General features: G+C 38.9%; 1 protein-coding gene across 1 annotated transcript; it reads left to right on the forward strand.

Annotated features, from left to right (window-relative positions):
• Positions 1–10: 10 nt before the first annotated feature.
• ALG14 (ALG14 UDP-N-acetylglucosaminyltransferase subunit) lies at positions 11–21,772 on the forward strand (the record flags this gene model as incomplete). Its single annotated transcript, XM_080602962.1, has 4 exons — positions 11–155; positions 1,675–1,826; positions 6,695–6,817; positions 21,385–21,772. The coding sequence occupies 4 exons, from the start codon at positions 11–13 to the stop codon at positions 21,613–21,615; spliced, it is 651 nt and encodes a 216-aa protein (XP_080459088.1). The 3' UTR covers positions 21,616–21,772.
• Between the last annotated feature and the right edge of the window lie 431 nt (positions 21,773–22,203).

Genomic DNA, 22,203 nt, shown 5'->3' on the forward strand with positions numbered 1-22,203 from the left:
CGGCCGCGCCATGGAGCCGCCGCTGCCCCTGCTGAGCGGCACCGCCGCCATCCTGCTCCTCCTCCTCCTCCTGCTCGTCCCCTTGGCGTTCCTGGCAAGGAGACGGCGTGGGCGGCGGGCGCCTCCCCTCAGCCTGCTGGTGGTGGCCGGCTCCGGTGAGTAGGGGTCGCCGCCAGCGGGTCGCGCGGCGGGGAGCCCGCGGAGGACGGCGGGAACTACAGCTCCCGGCATGCAGCGCGGAGCGAGGGCGACTGCGGGGTTCACTGGGCGTCCCGGTGCGTGCCGGGAGTTGTAGTCGCGGTGGAGCCGTAGCCCTGGGCTTCTTACACGCTGACCGGCGAGAAAATAATGCCGGTCTTTGTGCTGTTTGACGGCGTTTTTGTAACGTCAGGTGATTTTACTCCGGCCAGGACTGGTAATGTGCTTGTTTTTCTTCAGTCCTGTCAAATCTAGTTTGCACATATTAAAAAAATAAATAAAAAGGTTTCCCAGGTGAAGAAATTCATCAGTCGGTTAAGATTCACACAACGCTCAGACCCATTATTACAGACTTCTTTGAATGCTCAGACGACTTTATTAAAATCTGTGAAAGCTTCAACAAGCCATCGCTTACGAGAAAATCCCTCCAAAAATGTTTGAAAACTGGTGCATAAAATCATGTGGGGAGGGGGCAAATTCTTGCGCCTCGTCCAGCAGCGTCAGATCCTTGCTGGGCCGGGACACCTGGCTTCAATAGCAAAGGTCTCAGAGGAGGCTGATGAAAGCTGACAACAGGAGGCAGCAGGGATACGTCCAGCTCACTGTTCTGGTCTGCAACTTCCAGCAGCGCACAAAGCAACACATCCCATAAACGCTCGTGTACATACTTCGGGGTGCAGCCTGATGTTAGGCTGATCCAGCCCCAGGTGAGCAGACTTCCTTCTACACAGCCACACCATCTTCCCCCTCCCCACTTCACCGTTATTCATATACCCCCAGTTCTAGAAACTAAACTGACAAAAAAAAAAAAAAGAACAACATGCCCTTCTCTTCAGCCTACTGCCAGTTCAGCTCCCCGAACAAAGTGACCTTGCAGTTAAAAGCTCGACACCCACGCGAGGGCAGTAGGTGAGGCATTTTGGCTGGGGCTGGACTGTCTGGTGCGTGGCATTCAGCTTTTGCGCTGACCTAGCTGCAGAGTGAAATTGCTGCCTGCTCGTTTCCAGCATTACAAGCTGGGACGGCGCAGTCCCCGAATCTGGTCTCCCAGGCCATAGGCTGAACACTCGGGCGGGTCAGTGAGAGTTACACATCCAAGGTGCAGCTCCTATTCAGTTTTATTTTGACAGCTGGACTTGGGTATGGTCTCTGAATATGGACTGCAGCGTAATTCTACCCAATTATTTTTGCGTGATGTATAGGACATTAAACACATGTCTCACTTCTGTATGATCCTGTTTCAATCTCATTTAACTGAAGAACTTCCATCCATATAGCTTCAGTGGGACCTGAATTGCCATTATGTTACTTAAACAGTCTCAATCATCCTTTAATTGAATCTTCTCCTTTCAGAAGAGTGTGACTGATACTATTAGTACTAAAAAATTTTAAAAGGGAAAGCGACTAATTCAACTGAAGAAATGGAAAGTTACATAATATTTCATGTACTAACAGCAGTTTATTTTGTTTTTACAGGAGGGCACACAACAGAAATCCTGAGGTTACTTAGTTGTTTGTCAGAGTCATACTCGCCTAGACATTATATTTTTGCAGACTCAGATAAGATGAGTGAAGCTAAAATACGTTCTTTTGAACAAAAAAGGGCTGAAAAGTTCTCCAATTCCCAGGTAACTCGTTAAATATGCTCTTATAAGATAAATTGATCTCAACATGACATTCTAATTCAAGGCAATTTAGAAGTGATTCTTTAAAAGGTTATTTTTAAGATCAGCATGTGCCTTTGATTTTCTAGCTATTGATAATCATTTTCACTAAAGTTCAGCTAAAGTGCCATTCTGTACATACTGGATTTTATGTTGCTAAAAGTGAGCTAAATAAATGAAATTGATTTATGTTGTACTAGAGAGACCCTGAAAATGCAAAGTACTTAAAAATAGCAAATGCCATTATCGCTTCCAATTTTCACTCCTACCTTCCTTACTTTCTTTTAAAATGGTCTTTACCACTGGTTACCATGCTAATCCATTTAAAACAATGGGGGAACATAATTGTAGCAAAAGTGACTGTAGAAAGAAGGCTATCTATTGCTTAAGAAAAGCACGCTGAAAAAAAACTCTCTTAATTCTCTAAACTAGTTAGTCACAGAAGCGTTACTTGTAGCTATAAAAAAATATTTGTATAGAAATATGGTGTGGGTTTTTTGTTTTTTTTTTTTTGGTGGTGTTATTTTATTTTTTACTTTGGCATTTCCCTCAGCGACATAAGTGTATATTTGAAAGGATTATTATCTAAGGTTTTATCTAAGAAAACCTTGATTGAAATTGTATTCCTTTTGTGTTTCTAGACTGTGTTTTACTTTGTTTTTAAAACTGAGCATTAGTTACACAAGTGTTTAAAAGTATTTAATGCATCTTAATGTCAGTAGTTTTCTGGTTGAAGACTGAGCAAACACTGAACTCCTAAAAATAATGAAAAATCATGAAAATATCCTGAGTATCTTTTTATCAAATGTTTTCTTGCTTTGAGCCAGTTGACTGTATCACTAACAGACCAGCAGTATGACTTTCTGCTGATGTAAAGTGCAATCTGATGTCCAGTGGAATTAGTAGAAAGATTACGTTTTTATTTAGAAAATGGAACAAGTACAATGGAAATTAGTGTTTCAATTACAAAAATCTTATTCCTTTTGAGCAAGCTGTACAACATGTCATAAATAACTTATTTATGTGACATTGATTTCTAATGGTGCACTTACAGTATTTCTGTTTTTTCAGCAACACTGATAGGACTGAAAACTAGGACTAAGTACTAATGATTTTCAGAATAGACACTTTCCTTGTAAAGCAACTGCTGCTAAGGTGAGCAACAAGCTCACTTAGGAATGAAGTTTTTAAGTTTGTCTACCCCACTTTCAACTCTAAAGGTGAAGGTTCCTTGCATTCCACAAATGGCTGAATCGAGTGGGGATGACTTCATTTACAATTCAGTGTGTCTGTCCCTTCTCTTGTTGTGTACTGAGGATGAGTTTAGTTAAGTGGCAGGAGGTATTTCATAATTCAGAGAAATCTTGTTTGGTAATTAGTCATTTGCATCAAGAACCATATTCACTTATCTGAAAAATGTCCAACCCTAAGTTATTAAATTTCTTAAAAAATACATATTTCAAGTATTAAAAAATGATGTATTTTTCACTAGTTCACTTAGTTTTGCTAAGCAACTTCCCTTTCCTACCCCCAGCCAACTGCTAACGCATCGTGTAGTTACATTTTCCTTGAGCACTGAAAGCCAGAGGAACGTACTTGGCTGCATCTGAGTTTGCTGTCTGGATAACAGATGCTCGCTTTACTTTGGCCATTCTTTTTCCACTGAGCAAAAATATTCAGAGTGAAATAGAAGATACATTTTGGAAAGTGAAGGTCACGTGCCTATAGCATATATTTGCCAACTTTCAGAGTATGCTTTCAACTAATGTGTGTTTTGGCACTGAGGGTGCTAGAGTACATACCCGTTTAAAAATCACGTTAGTGGCTTCTTGCAGCTTTGAATAAATGAAGGGGAAAACTCTGAAAGCTTCAATCCACAATCATTACCTTCCTCTTCTTGTCAAGGAAGTATATTTTACCAGAACTAAGGAATGGACAGAAGACAGATTAGAATAATGATCTAAGAGAAAATCAATGTATTTCTGTAGCAAATTACCATGTAAAAACCACAAATATAACCAATTTATCTTTCTGATATGTGGTTTAGCCCAGATCTAAAAGCTGCAGCATTCAGGCAGAAGGAAAAGAAGCTAAAAGCAACATCTTGCTTACAAGAAACAAAATGCTGCACACCTACCCACCAAGTCTTCCGGAAAATAAAATCCAAAAAGCCTCCTAAGAGAAGCCCCTGGTCATCCTATCACTTTTATTATCTCTGGCTCCCGACCTGTAACCACAGTAATTCTACTTGGTTGCCCCCACAGCTGATAGCCAGGTTATCTTCTGCGCTCAGCACAGAGAACCTGCTTCAGCTCCTGCTGACTTAGTCTAGCGGCAGAAAGACAACTTACATATGTTGACTGAATAACACACATTCTTCAAGGGATCTTGTACCCCCATTCACCATGTCTAAGAGGACAAGCCAGATTAACTTGCCTTTACATAATGCTCACTTGACCACTTTCTTTTCCATTATGTTTCATGAAAGTTATCATGCTAGGAAGTCCTGTTTGTCAGCATGAAAAAGGACTACATAAAACCAGTTTCTTTGGAAAAACTGCAGTATATTCAGTTGAGGATACTATAACAATTCACAGCAATGACAGTTTTCCATGATGCATGCATGCAACTTTTCCCTGCACGCTTGCAAAACTACGCTATTAAATAGGTAAGGACTACATCACTGGTTTTTAAAATTGCAGTACTCTGTCAACATCATAGAATTGCCAGTTTGGAACATTTGTCTTCAAATAATGAAAAGGTTTCTGATTCTGCTACAGCAGTAAGAAAAATAAATGCAACAGTATGAGACCATAGAAGGTAGGGAAGAGTTTGTCTGTTTCTGATATCAGACATATTATGCAGTTTTCCAACAAAAGATTCAGGAGGTGCCTTTGTCCAGAACACTAACAGTACTCCATTAGATGAGAGACTGGAAAAACACCTGGCAGTGGCTTTTAAACAAACAGAATTCTATTTTGTTCCCCAGCTAAACATTCAAGAGTCAATTGATGCATGGGCTGAAGTTCTAACATACGATACAGACGTCAGTGTGCAAAGTTTCAAGCATGTATTGTGAAGAATATAGTTTATATAGAACATATATAAAACCAGTTTGATCTTTACTCCAATTCTACAACTAAATTTCTACTTCGATACTATTTGGGGTCCCTGCCAAATTTTGATGATTTTTTTTTTTTAAATGATGGAGAAAATTACATGCAGTTCTTTGGCAAGAACTTTATTATTTAATACCATTCTTGCAGTGAAGGGAACATCCGAATACTTCTACTAAAACTTGATCTGCCTGAAACTACCTTGTCAATACATATTTCTTACAGGATGGCATACTATGAAAGAGTCTAAACTCCACTTACAGCATTTCTTTTTATCACCTGATCTCTTCCAAAGCTTTAAGAAATAGTGATAACCAGAATCCTGTTAAATGGGGAGCAGGGGGCACATTTGTTTTTCCATATTTTGTTATCAGACTAATGCAATCAGTTTCAACACCTTCAAATAAAATATAAAACAGCCAGTTTGTAACATCTGTTAATGCCTTCCAGTATTACAACAGTTAAAGAACCTTATTGCAATGAAACAAGATAATTTCAGTCAAGAAAATTAACTTAATATTGTGCATTTGTAAGGGTTCTTTTTTGTTTGTTTTAATTCTTTCCACTTCACATAAAAAAGACCTCAGTTACAGCTATTCAAGACTGATTCGTAGTTTGTATTTAATGTGCAACTATTGGTAACATCATCTTTCCTAGTCACAAATCACCAGGGCTAAATTGTGTTAGTCAGAGATGGTGTAATTGAAGTAAATGGGGAATTTTCAATATGTATAATGATATTTAGAGTCCCTCACTCCCAATATGAATTCTGCCAGAATGTTAGTGATCTGGTGTCCCACATGAAGTTAGTGACCACTGTCCAGATCTAAACAATATATTAACATCACTGGACAATACAGTATACTTAATGTATTTGTTTTTCATCTCAACAATGACAAATTGAGCTGGCATCAGGACTGCCCTCGGCTGTAGCAATAATTCTTAGGTGTGGTTCCTCTATGTCAAAGACATCGGGGGAGAGTGCACGAAGCCTGATTACTGTTGGCTGCATACAGTGTTCTGAGACAAACAGAAAACATCCATATTTTGTTAATTTGATACCTTTTACACACATTGGATGATCTCTAATTTTGCCTAAGTAAAAAACAATGAATAGTATTTTTTTAAACTTATTTTATGTTCCTTCCTGTTTTAAAATGCAAATATTTTGCATTTTGAGTATGTCTTGCATATTCTTCTGAATATTCATCGAGTACTCGCTTAAAGGAGAGTGATATTTGCTATTACATTTTTAATAGCATGCACTGGACATTAATTGAGAAATGTCGTTACATTTTCTGCAGTGTAAATCCACAACGAATTTAAGCAGGCAATGAAAAGAAGAGTCACCTTGTTTGGACTAGTTTATGAAACCTAGAAATGTGTCTCGGTGACCACTAGGAGGGGCACTAAGTTAACATACAGCAGACGAAGTTGCTCCAGCTGAGTTGTTTTTAAATTTAGGAATGTTTTAAAGTAATATTGGAAACGATTTAAAAAATAAATATATAGTTTTAGTATTTCGTTTAACCTCATTCCAAAGAGTGCTAAGCATGATAGTGAATAAGGCATCTAAGAAAAGATTTCATACCCAAATATTTCCAACCTAGATTTAAAAAAAAAAATGTTGGCACAGATAGGTCTAATAACTCTATAGAAGGAACAACAACATTCTTAGAAAAAATAACAATTCAGCTTTATCATGCTCTCTTACAGTTCACCCTTGATCGCATTCCCAGAAGCCGCGAGGTTAGACAATCTTGGACCTCCTCCGTGGTAACAACCCTGTACTCCATACTTTATTCCTTTCCTTTGACCTACAAACTGAAACCAGATTTGGTAGGTAAAGTAAATTTTAAAGTATTGAGAATTTGCTAATCTTCATTGTAGAAGCATTTGGAATATCGAGACATTGCAGACTGTATCACATATGTGTGCTTAGTTTTACAGTTCACAGGACATACATTTTTGAATATTAAAAGCTGAAAGAGATATTGTAGCAATACACCAAGAAACAGAATGGTTTCACGCAAGGGAATTAGACCAGCAAAACTAGTGTCCTTTCTCAAAGTTTTCAGGTAACATTAGGGAGTGAATGCCAGTAGAGCTACCACAAACAGGTTTGCAGGTTCTTGATAATATCTCTTCAGGATTGCGACAGCACAAACTATGCCTGAAAGCCTGGTTATCTTGTTGGCTGGTCTTGCTCCAGAAATGGTATGACCAGTCTGGAACAGACAGGTTCAGACCAGCAGAAATGTATACAAATTCAGTTCTTGTGCTTACATGGAATTTTCAGCTAGATACATATGTATTTAGTCTATGGCAGGCTAACAATTATCTGATGACAAAAAGCATCACTGCCAAAAGACCAACTAGAGCCTCTCACTTCTAGTAGCTTTTTCTAGCTGTTCACAAAACCGCAATCCCATGCTAATTACAACATGCATTTTAAAACATTCCACACATTTTATCAAGTCAGAAGCATTCAGGGTTGTCAGATTATAGAAATAAACAAAATAGTAAGACATATCTGATCGATAAAGATTTTTGTTAATGCAAAACTCAGAAGGTAGTGCATTGGACTCCCTGGTTTGACTCCTACCATTCTCTAAGAAAAATTTTGGTAAAATCTGACCTCTTGCTAGAGTTGTCATATTAAGGTATCAGATATCCAAACTTGGGATTTAAAAGACATTTTAGCAGAATTTCAAATTATTATTACTTTTAATATTTAAATGATACCTGTATAAACTTGTGCAGTTGCAAGTTATTTTTCATAATTTAGTAACAATGTATATACACCCACAGAGGATGTTTGTAAACAGACTTTTTTAGTTCTTGTTATGAACTGTATGGCTCATTCCAAAGAGGCTCAAATATATTTGTGTTATTTTGAACATTTAGAGAAGCTGCTGTGAATTGTATGATCTCATGGGCTTCAGTAGTACTTTTCAGTTCCTGTTAGATCAAAAGCTACTTGCTTGCTGAAGTTTTCAGAACAGTTTAATGTGCAGAACAACACAGTTTCTTTTCAGTCCTTTTTTTCAAGCCTATTAAGTTGGGACGGAGGAGGGGATACTTTTCTTTCTACAGTGATTTTAATTTGGGGGGGAAATATTAATGGGTAGTTTACATGAAGCAGATATCTTACAGGAAAGGTATCAGATATTTAGGAATTACCTTGCTACACCACTGGTTTCATTTGATGTATATAGATTTTTAAACTAAATATTGCAAAAGAAACTGACTGGAAATCCCACTGTGTAGCTTAATATATTACCAAAAGTGTCAATAGGATACATTCTAGGAGAAGAGCAGCAAGTTACTAATTCCATGGTTCCTCTGTTTACAAGAGAAATTTAAAGTGATGGTGGGATTTACATGTAGAATTACCAGAAATGTGGTTGGAGTTGATAAACTATGATAAGATGTCAAAAGCTTAATGCTTTTGAAAAACACTTGTCCTCATAAAATTAAGAATACATTTTAGCAAGGCCTATAAGACCTTTGCAGTGTTTAAGGGAAACTCTAGTTCAAAATTCTATCCAAAGATTCCTTATCCATGATTAGAAAAGGGCTTGAGGGGAAGGAGTTCCCAAATATTTTTTGCCAGGTACTATCATTGGCCACAACATCAGCTGGTACTGCCACTGGCAGGAATATTTCTGGCTTTATGCCTAATCTTATACCACTTCAAAGTAGCTTTGCATACTACTTGCATACTATACTACTAGTTGTGTATGTATGTATCTCATAGCTTAGGAATTCTTCAAAACACAGTAAGTCAGAGAGCTGTAAAGATTTTAAAGCACTTATCAAAGTAAAGCGGTATGGGGATTAAAATGCCCCGCATTGCCAGTGAAAAGATTCTGTGTGGTACGTGAAGCAACTGGTAATATTTAATTGCCTTTAGAGGAAAATGTTCTCAGTGAATTGCAACTCCCCCTACTCTTGGCAGAACATAAATGATTAGTAGTTTAAAGACCCCAAAAGGGTGGAACAAATGCTGGAGTTTACAGGATTAATCTATAACTTTTGGCATGGAAACCAACACCTGAATATAGAAGCAAGCACACTATTACATCATGCTGAGAGTTTCGTATTTTTGAACAGTAGAGCTTATGAGTAGAGTACCGTTTCAGCCTAGGCAATTGTTTTTGTTGAACTGCAAGAAGGAAAGACACATTTGAATTGCTTCTAAGTCATTTATACATACATGTGATCCCCAAATCTTTACACTTGCTTTTAGGCTTGTCACAAACTTGTTGTTTGAAGGAATACTAGCTATATCCTTTGAAGTCTTTTCCAGACACCCAAAAGCTAGAGAAAAGCAGATTTGTTGCAGTTTCACTTTAAGGAATGCGGGATAAGAGAAGTAGTGCAAAGGGAGACAGAAACCATTAGGTGGACAAAGGCAAGTTTGGAGCAGATAGGCTTAGGCTGGCATAACTCGCAAAACTATCCAGCCAAAATAGCTACAAGGGGAAAAACAACAAACCTAGCAGCACAGGAGTTACTTTATATGTACTTATTTACATGAGCACTGTGTCCCCTTTTCGTCTCACACTGATCTTCTGGCAAAGCTTCTTAGTTTACTTTACATGAGAAAGCAGTTTCATGTAACCCTTCTTCAAGACAGTGAGTTCAGAAAGAACTGAACAACTTCCAGGAGACCTTTACTGTCTTGCAGGACTTGACCCGCACTTAAAATGGGCCCCCAGAGAGTTTAAGAAATGTAAAAGTTAGTTGAGTTGTTCAGTTTGAGATCATATTCAAGAGGCCCATTTCTGAGTTATGAGCATCTGCACTGTGCAAAGTTAAATCCCTTTAGAGGTATTAAAGCAAGTAACAGAATTAAGACGTCAGAAGTGATGATTGTCTTGTGTTCTTATAGCCAAATACAGAATTATAGAAATATAGGTATCAAAATGTTTTGCAGGCACATCTATGCTGGGCAGTTTTTACAATATGTCAACCTTATATGGGCTTCCTATGCAGAGACCTAAAATTCCAGGAAAGCAAGGCTCGTGGCAGCACACTCTGTCTACACCTTCCTTCCCCCACAAAAAAAAAAAAACTTAACACCATCAGCTGCAGCCAGATTTAATATGCACTTATAGACTCAAAGACTACAAAATCCTACCATGAAAACAGGCAGCTGGTCAGAGAAAAGATTTTTATTGCCTTCATTGAGAGAAAAGTTGAGAAGAAACTTAAACCCAAAATAAAGTGTTAGAAGATCTGCTATCTAGGGAAAGATGCAAATCCTGCTTAGACGGATACAGAAAAATAGACGAGCTGCACAGAGATTTTCCCAAAGATAGAGAAAAGTTATTGAATCTTTTATATATTATTTGTTGTCCAAGAAGGCATAATGCTACAGCCTTTCTATAATGTGCTTAGAGGCAGTAGCTACGAGTTCAGAGGATCCTAGTCTTCAGTTTTCTTGCTCCTCACAGAGCTATTGTCTTTGTAGTCTCTGGGCCAATCTGCCAACCCTGAAACCAGGTCTTCAGGTGATCCAGCCCTTTGGCTGGATCACAATTACTCCAGGCATTCTGGCATACCGCAAAGTCAAGCTGAAAACAAAGGATACACACGCACCGCACAATAGAAAAGCGTACAGAGATTGCATCCAGCCCTCATTTTCAGCCACAGATGGGATGTGTAATTGGGTCAGTGCTGGACTCTCCTTCAAAGCTCCGCAGCTCCATTCATTACTGCATCGTGCATCCTAAACTTTGGGGACGCTCCTCAGCAGTGTCTGTTGCTTCAGTGCTCTACAGAGCCTGAGATAAGCAGATATTTTCAGGCCACTGCTGTTTGGAAAAGCCAGGGTTAAATCAGGCAAAGAAGGCAGTCCTTCCACTTTAGAGCCTCCTTCCCGTGGGAAGTCTCCAGTAAGAAGTTTACATTTGCACAGCAAGTACAACAAGCTGTGCTGTCTCCCTCCCCACCAGCTGTCAGCTGAATAGGACTCTCCTTTTCAAACTTTTATAGAAGCCTGAAATCTGCACAGCTGATTATGCTCCTAGCAGCCTACCGATTCTCGTATGACTCATCTGAGGCCTGCACATCCCATTACACGCGCTGGTCCCCAGGCTGGTTAAATTCACTACAGCAAGCTTCTGGAGTTGTTACAGAAGTATTCACAGCAAGCTATATGAAAGGAAATCATTATTTCATTTAGCTAAGATTTTCCATTCTTTGTACCCTGCCTAAAATGTCTGAAGTTCATAGCGCTTTGATAAATTGCTATGATGAATAATAAGCTATTGTCCCGTATATCACGATTCTTATTAGAACTTGGTGGAAAACTACAAAATCTGGGTGGTGACATTTTTTCCTCTATTCACTTCATAACAAGTGAACTTTGTATAATACAGTATTAAGACTGGCTGGTTCACTTTTTTTGTTTACTGAATCCTTCTCCCCTGCTTATAGTTCTTTTGGATCAAATTGATTTTACAATGTCTGATCAACCGTTGTTCTTCTAAGATCAAAACGGTCAAAACAATGAGTGAGAACATCAGATTAAGACCAGTGATTTAAGTTGTATAGTCTAAAAAGAAAACAAAGCGAAGACATCCAAATTTGTGTTGTAACTTCCTAGTGTTAATGAAAATGAGTCATGTTTGCCCCTCCTCTACCTTGTATTTTGTGTGCTGTGCACAGCTACCCTGCGGCCACTATGTCGAATTACCCTCTGCTGACCAGAGATAAACATCTCAAGCCATTCAGGTTAGCAGCTTTAAAGCTAGCTTGGTAGCTGTGTCTTCTGTTACCACCAGTCAGACATGCCTCTAGATACCACATTTCAGAAGGGGGATCGCAATAGCAGTAAAGATTAACTGAGATCTTAGCTTAGATTTAAGTCCAATTTAAACTAAAGGCTGATCAGTCTTAACTCATTAGCTCTGTCATGAGCCTAATGCACACCCTGGTCACACTACTTCCACATACATCATACAGCCCTGTTTCAAGCGAGCAGTCTCACTAAACCTGACAGCTGAACCAGGCCCCTGCCATCCAGCGCAGACTGCTCACACCTCTAGGTTTTGCATTGTGAAGAAGTTTCAGGCAGGTATTTGATGCTGATTCTTGTTATAGCAACTACAGTTAGTATAGTAGTAGCCTCAAAAATGTTAATATACTACAAAATGTAAGTTTTAGCTAACCTAAAGTGCCTATTTAAAGTACTACTTAAATGAATGCTTGACTAATGAAAGACACATTGAGATTTGCAATTAAAGGCCCATTTCAAGTCACTGTTAGTATGTATGATTTAATTTAATCTTTGGATTTCATTTCTCCTTTCCTTCCAAGTAAAAGCAGGCTATTATAATAAGCATTACTTTTTGACATGAGGAGATGAGATGCTCTCTTACATTTAAACAGGCTCTAGAAGGTTTGATAGTATTTCTCGTGGCTCTCTGACCAAGCCCATTGTCAGGCTGACACTCAGGCAAGGTGACAGTAAGTGCAATAACAGCTTGCTGAAAGACATCCAGCACCTAGTGTTTGTAGCTGCAGGTGTGGTTTGGTAACTGCCATTCCATGTGCTTGGCACAGGCCCTTTGCTGAATTGCACTGTGACCAACTTTTTCATCTACACAATGTCAAATTTCTTTTACTTCCCACAAATTTAGAAGTGGCAGCAATAAAGAACAGGCCATTGGTACTCCATGGTAATGCAGACAGGGAGTTAACTTATTCTCCAGCCTGCATCTGCCATGGTGAGCTTGTTCTTTTTTAAGCAACCTTTTATCCATCTCTGAGTTTTCTTACAAGGCTCACTCATGCCACTATTTCCTCACACAGATGTCTGGCAGAGACAATGATGCTTGGCTGGTCTCATTGACAGCCTGGGTGTTAAAGTTTTAATAACCAGCACCAACCTTCCAACAGACTTGAGTATTAGTACAGCTTTCTTGCCTGTCCTTCAGCATTGTTTTTGGCTGATTGGTTCTATGATTCTCATTTTACATTTGGTAGCTAGGCTGGGGAGAATGCTGAGCTCACATCCCCTTCTGCTTCCGTGTATCTGCAGCATCATTTATGGGGATGGAAACTATCACTCCAAAGACCTTTTCTTTCCAGTCACAGACCTGCTACCTTTTGCCTGATTACAGGGGCAGTTAAGTAGGGTAACTAAGGTTAGTTTAACCCCCCCAAAAAGTCAAACTTGCACATTTCTGTATGCATCCAAATCTAGATTTTCAAACTTACCTTCCTAAGCTGTTGCCTAACTCCTGAGACTTTTCATGACCCCAGTTATCTGTCTTTTCAACATGTAAGCCCTTAGGCATACCCAGAAACAGACCTGAGCTGTTTATAGCTTGATGGCATCAAGTAGCCACATTCCTGAACTCTGCTGAGGTCCAGAAACCAGGAGTTTCTCTACTACTACTTTGCACATGGAGACTGATGCATGGCACGTCAGCGGTGCTCCTTGCCTTGTCTCTTACCTCTGAGGACAGTTGGCTAGTAACTCAGGGCCAGGCAACTAAGTGTCTAGAAGGCAGAAGTGACAATGCTTATTGCTGTTATGATTAAATCCAGTTGTATCTGGTCCCTAGTATTTTATGGAACTACTGTTTTCCACCTCTAGAAAAACCCACCAGGTAGGATTTTTGTCTCCCTCTCTCCAGCTTTTTTTTTTTTTTTTTAAAGTGAGAGCTAGGAAAATGAGGGATTTGATGATGCTTCCTAATACATTTTTATTCTTTAATGAAAATAATACTCCTATCGAAAGCAGAAAAAGGTAGTGCACATTAGGAAACCAACTGCACAGTTTTCTAATTTAAGTCATTGCTCTCCCACATCTCTCTTGCGTTCACTGTTCTTATTTACCCTTGTTGGGTAATCTGCCTTAGAACCACACAAGTCTCTGCTTGTTTTGAAGAGCACCTCACCCACTGTGGGTATTATGTGATAATAACAATGGAACTGTAGCAATAAAATGCCCAGGAGTGGACTAGAAATGTTTCATGGCAGTTCTACAAGCTGTAACTGGTGACTAGCGTGAACACAAGCTCCTGCTATAGAACACTGGAACTATTGTTTTGTACTCATGGTCATTCCAGGGCTTGGAGAGTAGAAGATAAAAGGGTATCTAGGTATGATTCAATTCTACCTTAACTACCTGATTTACATCAGACTACATATCTAGATTTTTTGTCCTGGCCTGAGAATGCAGGTATATTCAAGCAAGAAATAGTGTGAAGTTTTAGCTGTTTATACAGAGGTTTTAGAGGGAAATGAACTGGGCAAGATCTTTATTTTTCAAAAGGAATAGGCCAGTAGCTAGTTTAATGACCTTTATATTGTTCAACCTGACTTTCTTCTTCCTCCCCACCAATAACAACAATAACAGGGAATTGTTGGAGAAGGATCCTGCTTATTTTAAACATCAAAAAACACCAAAAATATTAAGGCGGTTCTCTGTTTGTTTTTTTTTTCTCCTGATTACCAAATGGACTTGTATTCCCTAGAATTCCTGATTTCTGTCACAACTGCAGTACCTCCATGTACACCGACAATTTATCTTTTGAAGCCTTTTAAATTTAGTTGCTATGAAAAAAGTCACAAATTTTCTGTGTTTGCCATCAATGCAAATGCATGCTAATAAAAGCAATACTCATCATACCTGGAGATCTTCACCGAGAAGGGTATACAGGAATCTTGATGCATCCCCTCTGAGCAGTAAATTACTGTTTTCCTGGTGTTAAAGTAGAAAATATTGATATGAGAGAAAATAAGTACCAGATCCCAAATCCCATGCTGACATCACAGCAGAGTCATGAATACAGCCTGGGTTTCTTGGCTCTCCATGCTTGCATCTTGATCATGAGCTCACAATGTAAATAAATTTCCAATTAAAGTTTGAGATATTTGTTCATCAATACTTTTTTGTTTGTTTAATTTTTCATTAGAAGAGTCTCCCATATTAAGAGAGCTGGTACCACAACTACAGGGCTGTAATGCTCACAGTTGTGTTTCTCGCAGACTGCAGGTGCTGCTTGGGATCCCCTGAGCTGAATCAGGTCCCTGAGAAGCTTGGGAAAAGACATGGTAACAGCTGAGACCAAGAAGCCCATTACACCTACCTTTGTAGCCACTCAGTACTTCTGTGGGTGAAAAAAAAAATTGTTCAACTGGATACTTCATTTTACAATGCATTAATGTGAAATTTTCATACAGTAAGATAATATTAAAAACAAGCAAGTGGAGATGAGCTCATGAGATGCTGTAATTTGCATGGTGGAATACAAATGAATTCATTGCAGATTCTCTCTTACTTCTCATGCCACAGAAAGGAATAACCCCCCCAGCAAAATACCCACAAAACACACAAATTCGTTATTGTACTCTGAAATCACAAAAGGTAATAAACTCCTGAAATGTTAAAAACCCTAGCTCCTACTTAACAAAAGCAGAAGTCCAAAAACAGCCCATGCATAAAAATGAGTATGTTATTATGGTTTTTCTTTTAATTGTCCTCTCCATGTCCAAGGACTTCTGCAGAGCTTTCACTAAATCTAGCTGTTCAGTTTCCCTGTCACCGTAACCATTCTCGGTTCCATTTCCCTTGTTTCTGAAATATCTTCAGGTTATTCAACGGTCAGATTTGTGGTTTCAGGAGTGAGGTTTCTTTGTATCAAGACAGCCTGTTCTGCTCCCTGTTAGTTTCTTGTTTATGTGTCATTGAATTGTGTTTGTTTACTGTTACTTTTACTGCTTTTGTGGAAGGCTTGCTTTTTTGTCTGCCCTTTTTTGTAGAGTTTTCTAAAGCTATTTTTTTGTAAGGTTTCATACATTATAACTTGCTAGGGCGTTTCTTTTTTGTTGTTGTTATGCAAGTCCAGCCACCAACAGCAGCACATTTGGGTCTGTCATTTTTAAATGCCCTCTCCTTTTCCTTTGCCTTCCTTAAAATATCAGAAACAGCTATTCAGATTTCCTTGGCCTTCCCGACAAACCTCAGAGATATCTTGTGGGCTTTCATAAGCTGAACAGTTACTTTTTTGTTCCCAAATGTTAATTAGCCATTGAAATGAAGTATTTATCAACAAAAGCTGAGTTTTAGCAGTCCAGCAAAAATATGAAGAAAATAAAATTTATAAGCAAGCATTTTAGGCTAGGAAGCAGAAAATACCTAATTGCTGCTTTTTTTTTTTTTAACATTGTTAAACATTGTTTACTGGCATAGATAAACAAAGGTCACACAATTAACCCCATTTGGGTCAAACCCAATTTTGTATCCTCCTGTTTTCCTTTACCTCTTTTAGCAGCTCTCTGCCCCCACCATCCTCTCCCTTATTCATGTCCCTGGCTGTTTAGCCCCGTGGGGAAGGGGCATTACCAGGGCAGCAGGGAGGCACGAGCAATGCCCTGACCCCGTGCCTGCCAGGAGCTAGCTGCAGGGCTGCAGAGCTGTAAGGTGTTGGGTTCAGGTGTGTGCGTTGCCCCACAGTCAGCATTACCATGCTACAAGCTGCCCAGCCCCAGGCTGTGAGGAGTTGCTCTGCTCTTGTCCAGGTGGTAAAGGCCAATCTCTGTGGAAATCATTACGAACAGCAGGTGTTAACAGTTTCTTATGCAAATCAAGTCTCACTTTTTTTTTTTTTTTTTTTTTTTTACTTTCTGACTAGGTTTAGAGGGACTGATGTTGCCCTCATTTGATTATCGTAATTTGGAAATGTAATCAGTACTCAAATACGTGTTCATTAAAGATTTACAGCAAATACATGTTTACATAGTTACAGGAAAATCTACAAGTTTTCTGCTTTTCTCACTTTTTGTTCTAACCAGTGGCTTGACATTTAGTCCCAGTGAATCTGTGAGCTATGGTTTCAGTGTTTGAGCTGGTAAATGTCACTCTGCTACAGTGCTGCATTCACCAACTCTAAAGCAGTTTTTATCAGCAATGGTGCCACGTGCCAGAGTTCCCTGTGTACCAGACTGCTGGCTTAGCTTGTTTTCTTTCAATGGCTGTAGAAAATATCTGAAACACAAAGGCAAGAACTATTCCAGTTTTATGGGAAAGTGATTATTATGAAATTAGATTTGTAGAATCACTAAGCATAAATGTTTTATACTGATGCTTTACTTTCAAACCTCCATCAATAAGCAGATTGATTAGTTCACTGTTTAAAAGACAGCTTCCGTTGACTTGCTAGAGGATTTCAGTATGTAGGATTGAGCTTACAGGCCTCGCTGTGAAGACAGGCAGCCAGTTTAAGAGTTGTCTGGGAATTTCTTTGCATTAAAGCTGAACACAAAGGGTGTAAAGAGACCTGCTGTGCTGGTTTCTGGAATGATCCCTTACAGCTTGCTGGCAACAAAGTGAGATGGACCAGTGACCAAGAAAGTCCGTGGGCAGTTGCAGCAGAGGTCAGAAAGGCAACAACACAAAAATTGTCTTTGACACTTTTTTTTCGCCCTTTCTGCTGCTTCTTTGAGGAAGGCTGAACCAAATAAACCAGAAACCATCAGAAAAATATCTCATGCAAGGCAAATATGCTACAAGCAGCCTTGTAGCTAAAGTAAATAGACATTGGGAAACACTTACCCTAAATAGCCTGATCAACCTTGTAGAGGCCCTAGTCCTTTCTTGCCCAATAGATGCCTGTGTCTGCTGCATGGGGCACTAATAATTCCCACAAGATTCCCCAACAGATTCTGCTGGGGGGGAAAAAACAAAAGCCTTGATCTTTGCAAGATGGAAGACATCAATCATTCTCCAAAAGTTACTTTGGCACAGTGTTTTGAAATTCCCAAGAAGGAGAGCGTATCTTCTCTTACAAGCTTTGGGAAGGTTGCAGATCATTCAGCTCCTTTCCATCTTCACGAAAAGTTTGCTGGCTGGAAAGAAGTAAATGGCAGCGTTTCTAGCTTAAAGGTCTGTAACAGGTCCTCGTCCTTAGGGCGTGCATGCTCCTTTCCTCAGAAGTTTCCCTTGTATCTCTTGATGAGTGTCTAGCATTGCATTGCACATGGTGGAAGCACTGCTGTCTCTTCCCAGTGACAGCGGGAGAGGGAGTGAGTAAGTAGGGCTGGTCAGACAAGATTTTTGGAGGGGAATTGCCCTAATAGTTCCAGGTATGACATGTCTCTAGACACGTACTGAAGGTTAACTGAAGGTTAATTTTTAATGATCAGAAAGGTTGATTAATAGTTCTGACTTAAAGATCACAACCCCAAATTCAGACAGGGATCTATTTGTCTGTTGGGTTCAGCAAGTTTGTACCAGAGTCTTTTTCAGGGCAGAATTCCTAAAACAGAGGATTTTAGAATGTGAACATCTATAGCCAGAGTATCTAGTGGACATTTTGAATACAGAGATCCCGTGGCGTCACATCTGCTGTCTCTTGTTTGAAGGGGTATGTGTGAAAGGGCATGAGTTATGATCAGATAATTTTTTTTAGAGATGCTTATTCCATAATTTTCCTGATCCTTTTTCCCCATGCAAGGAGTTTTCCATGAATCAAAGAGCATCTAAGAAGCAGATCACAAGTTATAAACAGCTAGTAGAAGGTATAAATTGAGTATGTCATATCTAAATCTGTATATAGTAAAGATGGTTTATTAGGATTTTATTTTTGATTATTGCTTTTCTGGCTTGTAGCTCAGCAAAGTAATAGCACCAACTCAGTGTGGCCTTTAGATCTATGTATATATTCACAAACAGACCAATTTAATATTATTTCATTACAGAATCTTTTGTGAGTACCTTTAGCTTGGAATTCATTCTAGCTGTGTGCTGCACCCAGTCAAAGTACTGAAAAGACTAGAGCTTTTAGCCAAGTTTAATGAAGGAGGGAAGTAGAACGAAGTATATGGCACAGTGGCTTGATAAACATCATGTTTATTATTAATTCAGCTTTTTATAAAACCTGTCGTACCGTCCTCAGCTTCTGGGATGAGGAGAATGTTAGGATTTCTGTGCGACATAAATCTCATCAGTGATTGTTATTTTTTGTGTCAGACTGTAGAAGGTAAGGAAACGATGTGAAACTCTTCCCTTGCTTTAGCTAGCTGGGCTGAGCTTTCACAGGGGCTGGAGGCAAGAAGAATGCAGAGCCAGCGCGAGTCCAGAAGGAAGAGAGGTGGAAGTATGCCTGGGAATAGGGTAGCAGAAGGAGGAGAGTACTGAGAGCACAAAGATGAGGAAGGAGAGGATGGGTGGAGACCTCTCAGAGGGCTGGGCAGAGAGCAGAGAAACACTGAAATGGAAGACAATGAGGAAAGGACAAGGGAGGGGGATGGGACTCGAATGAAGCAGAAAAAGATCCTGGAGAGCAGTGAAAACGAGGCAGGCAGTACTTGTACTCCAGGTAGCTCTACTCAAGGAAAGGATAAAATAGAGTTTCTATTTAGCAGCAGCACACATTTTTATCTATCTAGTTAAAGTGGAATTTTGAAACTGAAAGCAGTAGTCAGACTGAATATTCAACTCACAAGAAAAAGCAGTAAATAATTGGACTGTTTTGGTGCTTCTTATATGTTTGTCTGAAACACAGCAGGTTCTGCAGCAGATTTCCTGGTTGATTGTGTTTCTGTTTTTTTTTTTTCCCTGAAAACTTAGAAAAACACTCCAGGTTGATTCATACACCTATGTTTACACTACAGTAACAAATGCTATTACTAAACAGAGATAGACAAACATGCTTTAATTTAGGTATCAGGAACCATATACCAATAGCAGGATCACCATCAGTGCAAATTAATCAAGCTTGTCAGGAAATAGGGCAAAATGCATGGTTTAGTTAACAGGTATGGAAGTTTCTTTGAAATGCTAAAAGGCCAAGTGTGGTTGGCTTACATCCTTGCTTGCCAAGCCAAATATATAAAAAAACGGATTTTCATTCTCATCAGATTGTAGAGTAGGTTTTTAAGCCCCAGCATCGATTCACTTGAAAGAAAGTTCAACAGGAGGTTTGAAACCGGAGAATATGACTTTGATTTCAGAAATATCATATGCAAAGTGGATGTGTTCAGCTTAATCACTTCTTTGCTACGTAGTTGTTAACAAAAGAATTACGCTCTTGCAGTTTTCTTATACAAGTATTTCAAGACAAAACCAGTATACAGTATGTTGGTTCAAAGGGTCTGCCAGAAAATACCAGCAAGTTTTGGATAAATTAAATTAAGATAAACAGTAAAATCAGAATAACTTTACATATAATATCAAGTTTTGTGGATTCTGATAAGAAAGTATTACCTTATGGTCTTCACATCCCCAAACTAGATTTCTGGGTCCATTTTAGAGGCAAAGGACAGTGTACGTGAGCAGGTCAGTAACATCAAAAGCGTCTACTTTTAACCGAGGCAAGGTGCTGTCATCCAGTTTATAAGTGGGATCTCACCATGAAGCGGGGAAGGAAACATTCTGAAATGTTTGTTACAGCCCTGAAACAGAAACTCTATTTTTTTTTTCTCCTCCCCACCAATATAACGTTTTTCACAAGCTGTTGAACTTGGAACAAAAATGTAAGTTCATAGGATACAGGACCACGATTTTGTAAAAGAACTCTATTTCCATATAACCCCCAGCTGTGCAGAAAAGTGCTGATTACATGGTAGCAGTTAAATTTAGTAAGAAATTCCTTGCCTGAAACCAATTTTGATACTCAAGTAGTATGCCTGATACATACCCTGCTTTAAAGCTTTTAGTTTTAGGCAAGCTGTTTGTCAGTTTGTCAATGTCTAAGTTTGAAAGACCACTTTCTTTTGCTGTTAACATTTACATGTGAATTTGAGACCCTCTACTACAAGTATGCAACACATACATAGAAATAAGCCTACCTAAGGAAGGCATTTTGGTAAATACTAGTGTTTACTAAAATAAAAAGAATTCTGGTCATGCAGATCAGCTAGTAAGTTTTGATGAAAGTCCTAATTCGTCAGCACATTTTTGCTGAACTCTCAAGTGTTTTGCTGACTTAAGCCAAAGTTCAAGGGGTTTATAACTGAATCCAAGGTTTAGTAATCCTAATTAAACTTCTTTGGCCTTATTATGCTTTAATCTGTGCATAAATCTCATGAGTGATACAACACAAAGCTGTGATTGAGAATGGAAGCTGTTTTAGTTGTAAATCCAAGAGCCCAGGAGTCCTTTCTGCTTCCTTCTTAGGCAGACTGTACCATTTCAGAGCTCTTCTTCTCCTTGAAGAATGAAGTAATGATCTCTTTTGGCAGCTACTTTGAAATAATGTCTTGGGTTTGCCACCCCTTTTTTTTTTTTACATATTCAATTGCCTCTTCTGTTTAAAATATCTTTGTAATCTTTTTTCTTTTTTTGTGTGTAACATTTAATGTTACTAGAATATGTGCATTTTTAATTCTTTACTATATGAAAAAAACTCATGGTTTACTTCTATAAAATGTTTCTCTTTTAGATACTGTGCAATGGACCAGGAACATGTGTTCCTGTCTGTATATCTGCTCTTCTTCTTGGGCTTCTAGGAATAAAAAGAGCAGTCATTGTGTACGTAGAAAGCATCTGCCGCGTGGAAACTTTATCCCTGTCTGGAAAGATTCTTTACTACTTTTCAGATTACTTCATTGTTCAGTGGCCTGCTCTAAAGGAAAAATATCCCAAGTCGGTCTATCTTGGTCGAATAGTGTAACAACAGAAGACAGGCTTCACCTAAAATAAACTCTGAAAGCTCCTCACTGAAGAAATTCATTCATGTAACAATTTATTTTCAAGGATTCCTGTTAGAAAAAAAAATCGGCCATTACTGGAAAAGCAGACAATAATAAAGATCTCTCTACATTAAAGTACATTTTTGTGTAGTTGTATTTATTGGCATCATATAGGTCTGTTCACCAATACCCATAATGGCCTTAAGTCTATGCCATCTGTTTTCATCTAGTTTTCCTGCTATGTGAATAGCAATTTTTGTCTACAAATAAATATGGGAATTTGTATGAATTGTAACATTTCCTGTAAGGAAACTTTGTGTAGTTTTCTAAATTGTAAGAAACAAAGTCTTGTTCTAGCACAACAGACTTTATTTCCTGTATGCTAGCAGTGAAGTCCCTTGTGAATCCTTAGAGTATAAAAGAAACAGTTATATTAAGTTGGCTTCATGACAGTTTATACTCTGCAGTCTTCCAAACCCCCCAAAGCATTAAAGCAGTATCATTTTTCCTCTGGGCTTGTCAACACCATCCTTATAGTCTGTAGTACACTTTTTGAAAATTTTTGTTCA

Source organism: Anser brachyrhynchus (assembly GCF_964034855.1).
Source record: "Anser brachyrhynchus genome assembly, chromosome: 8".
Classification (NCBI taxonomy): domain Eukaryota; kingdom Metazoa; phylum Chordata; class Aves; order Anseriformes; family Anatidae; genus Anser; species Anser brachyrhynchus.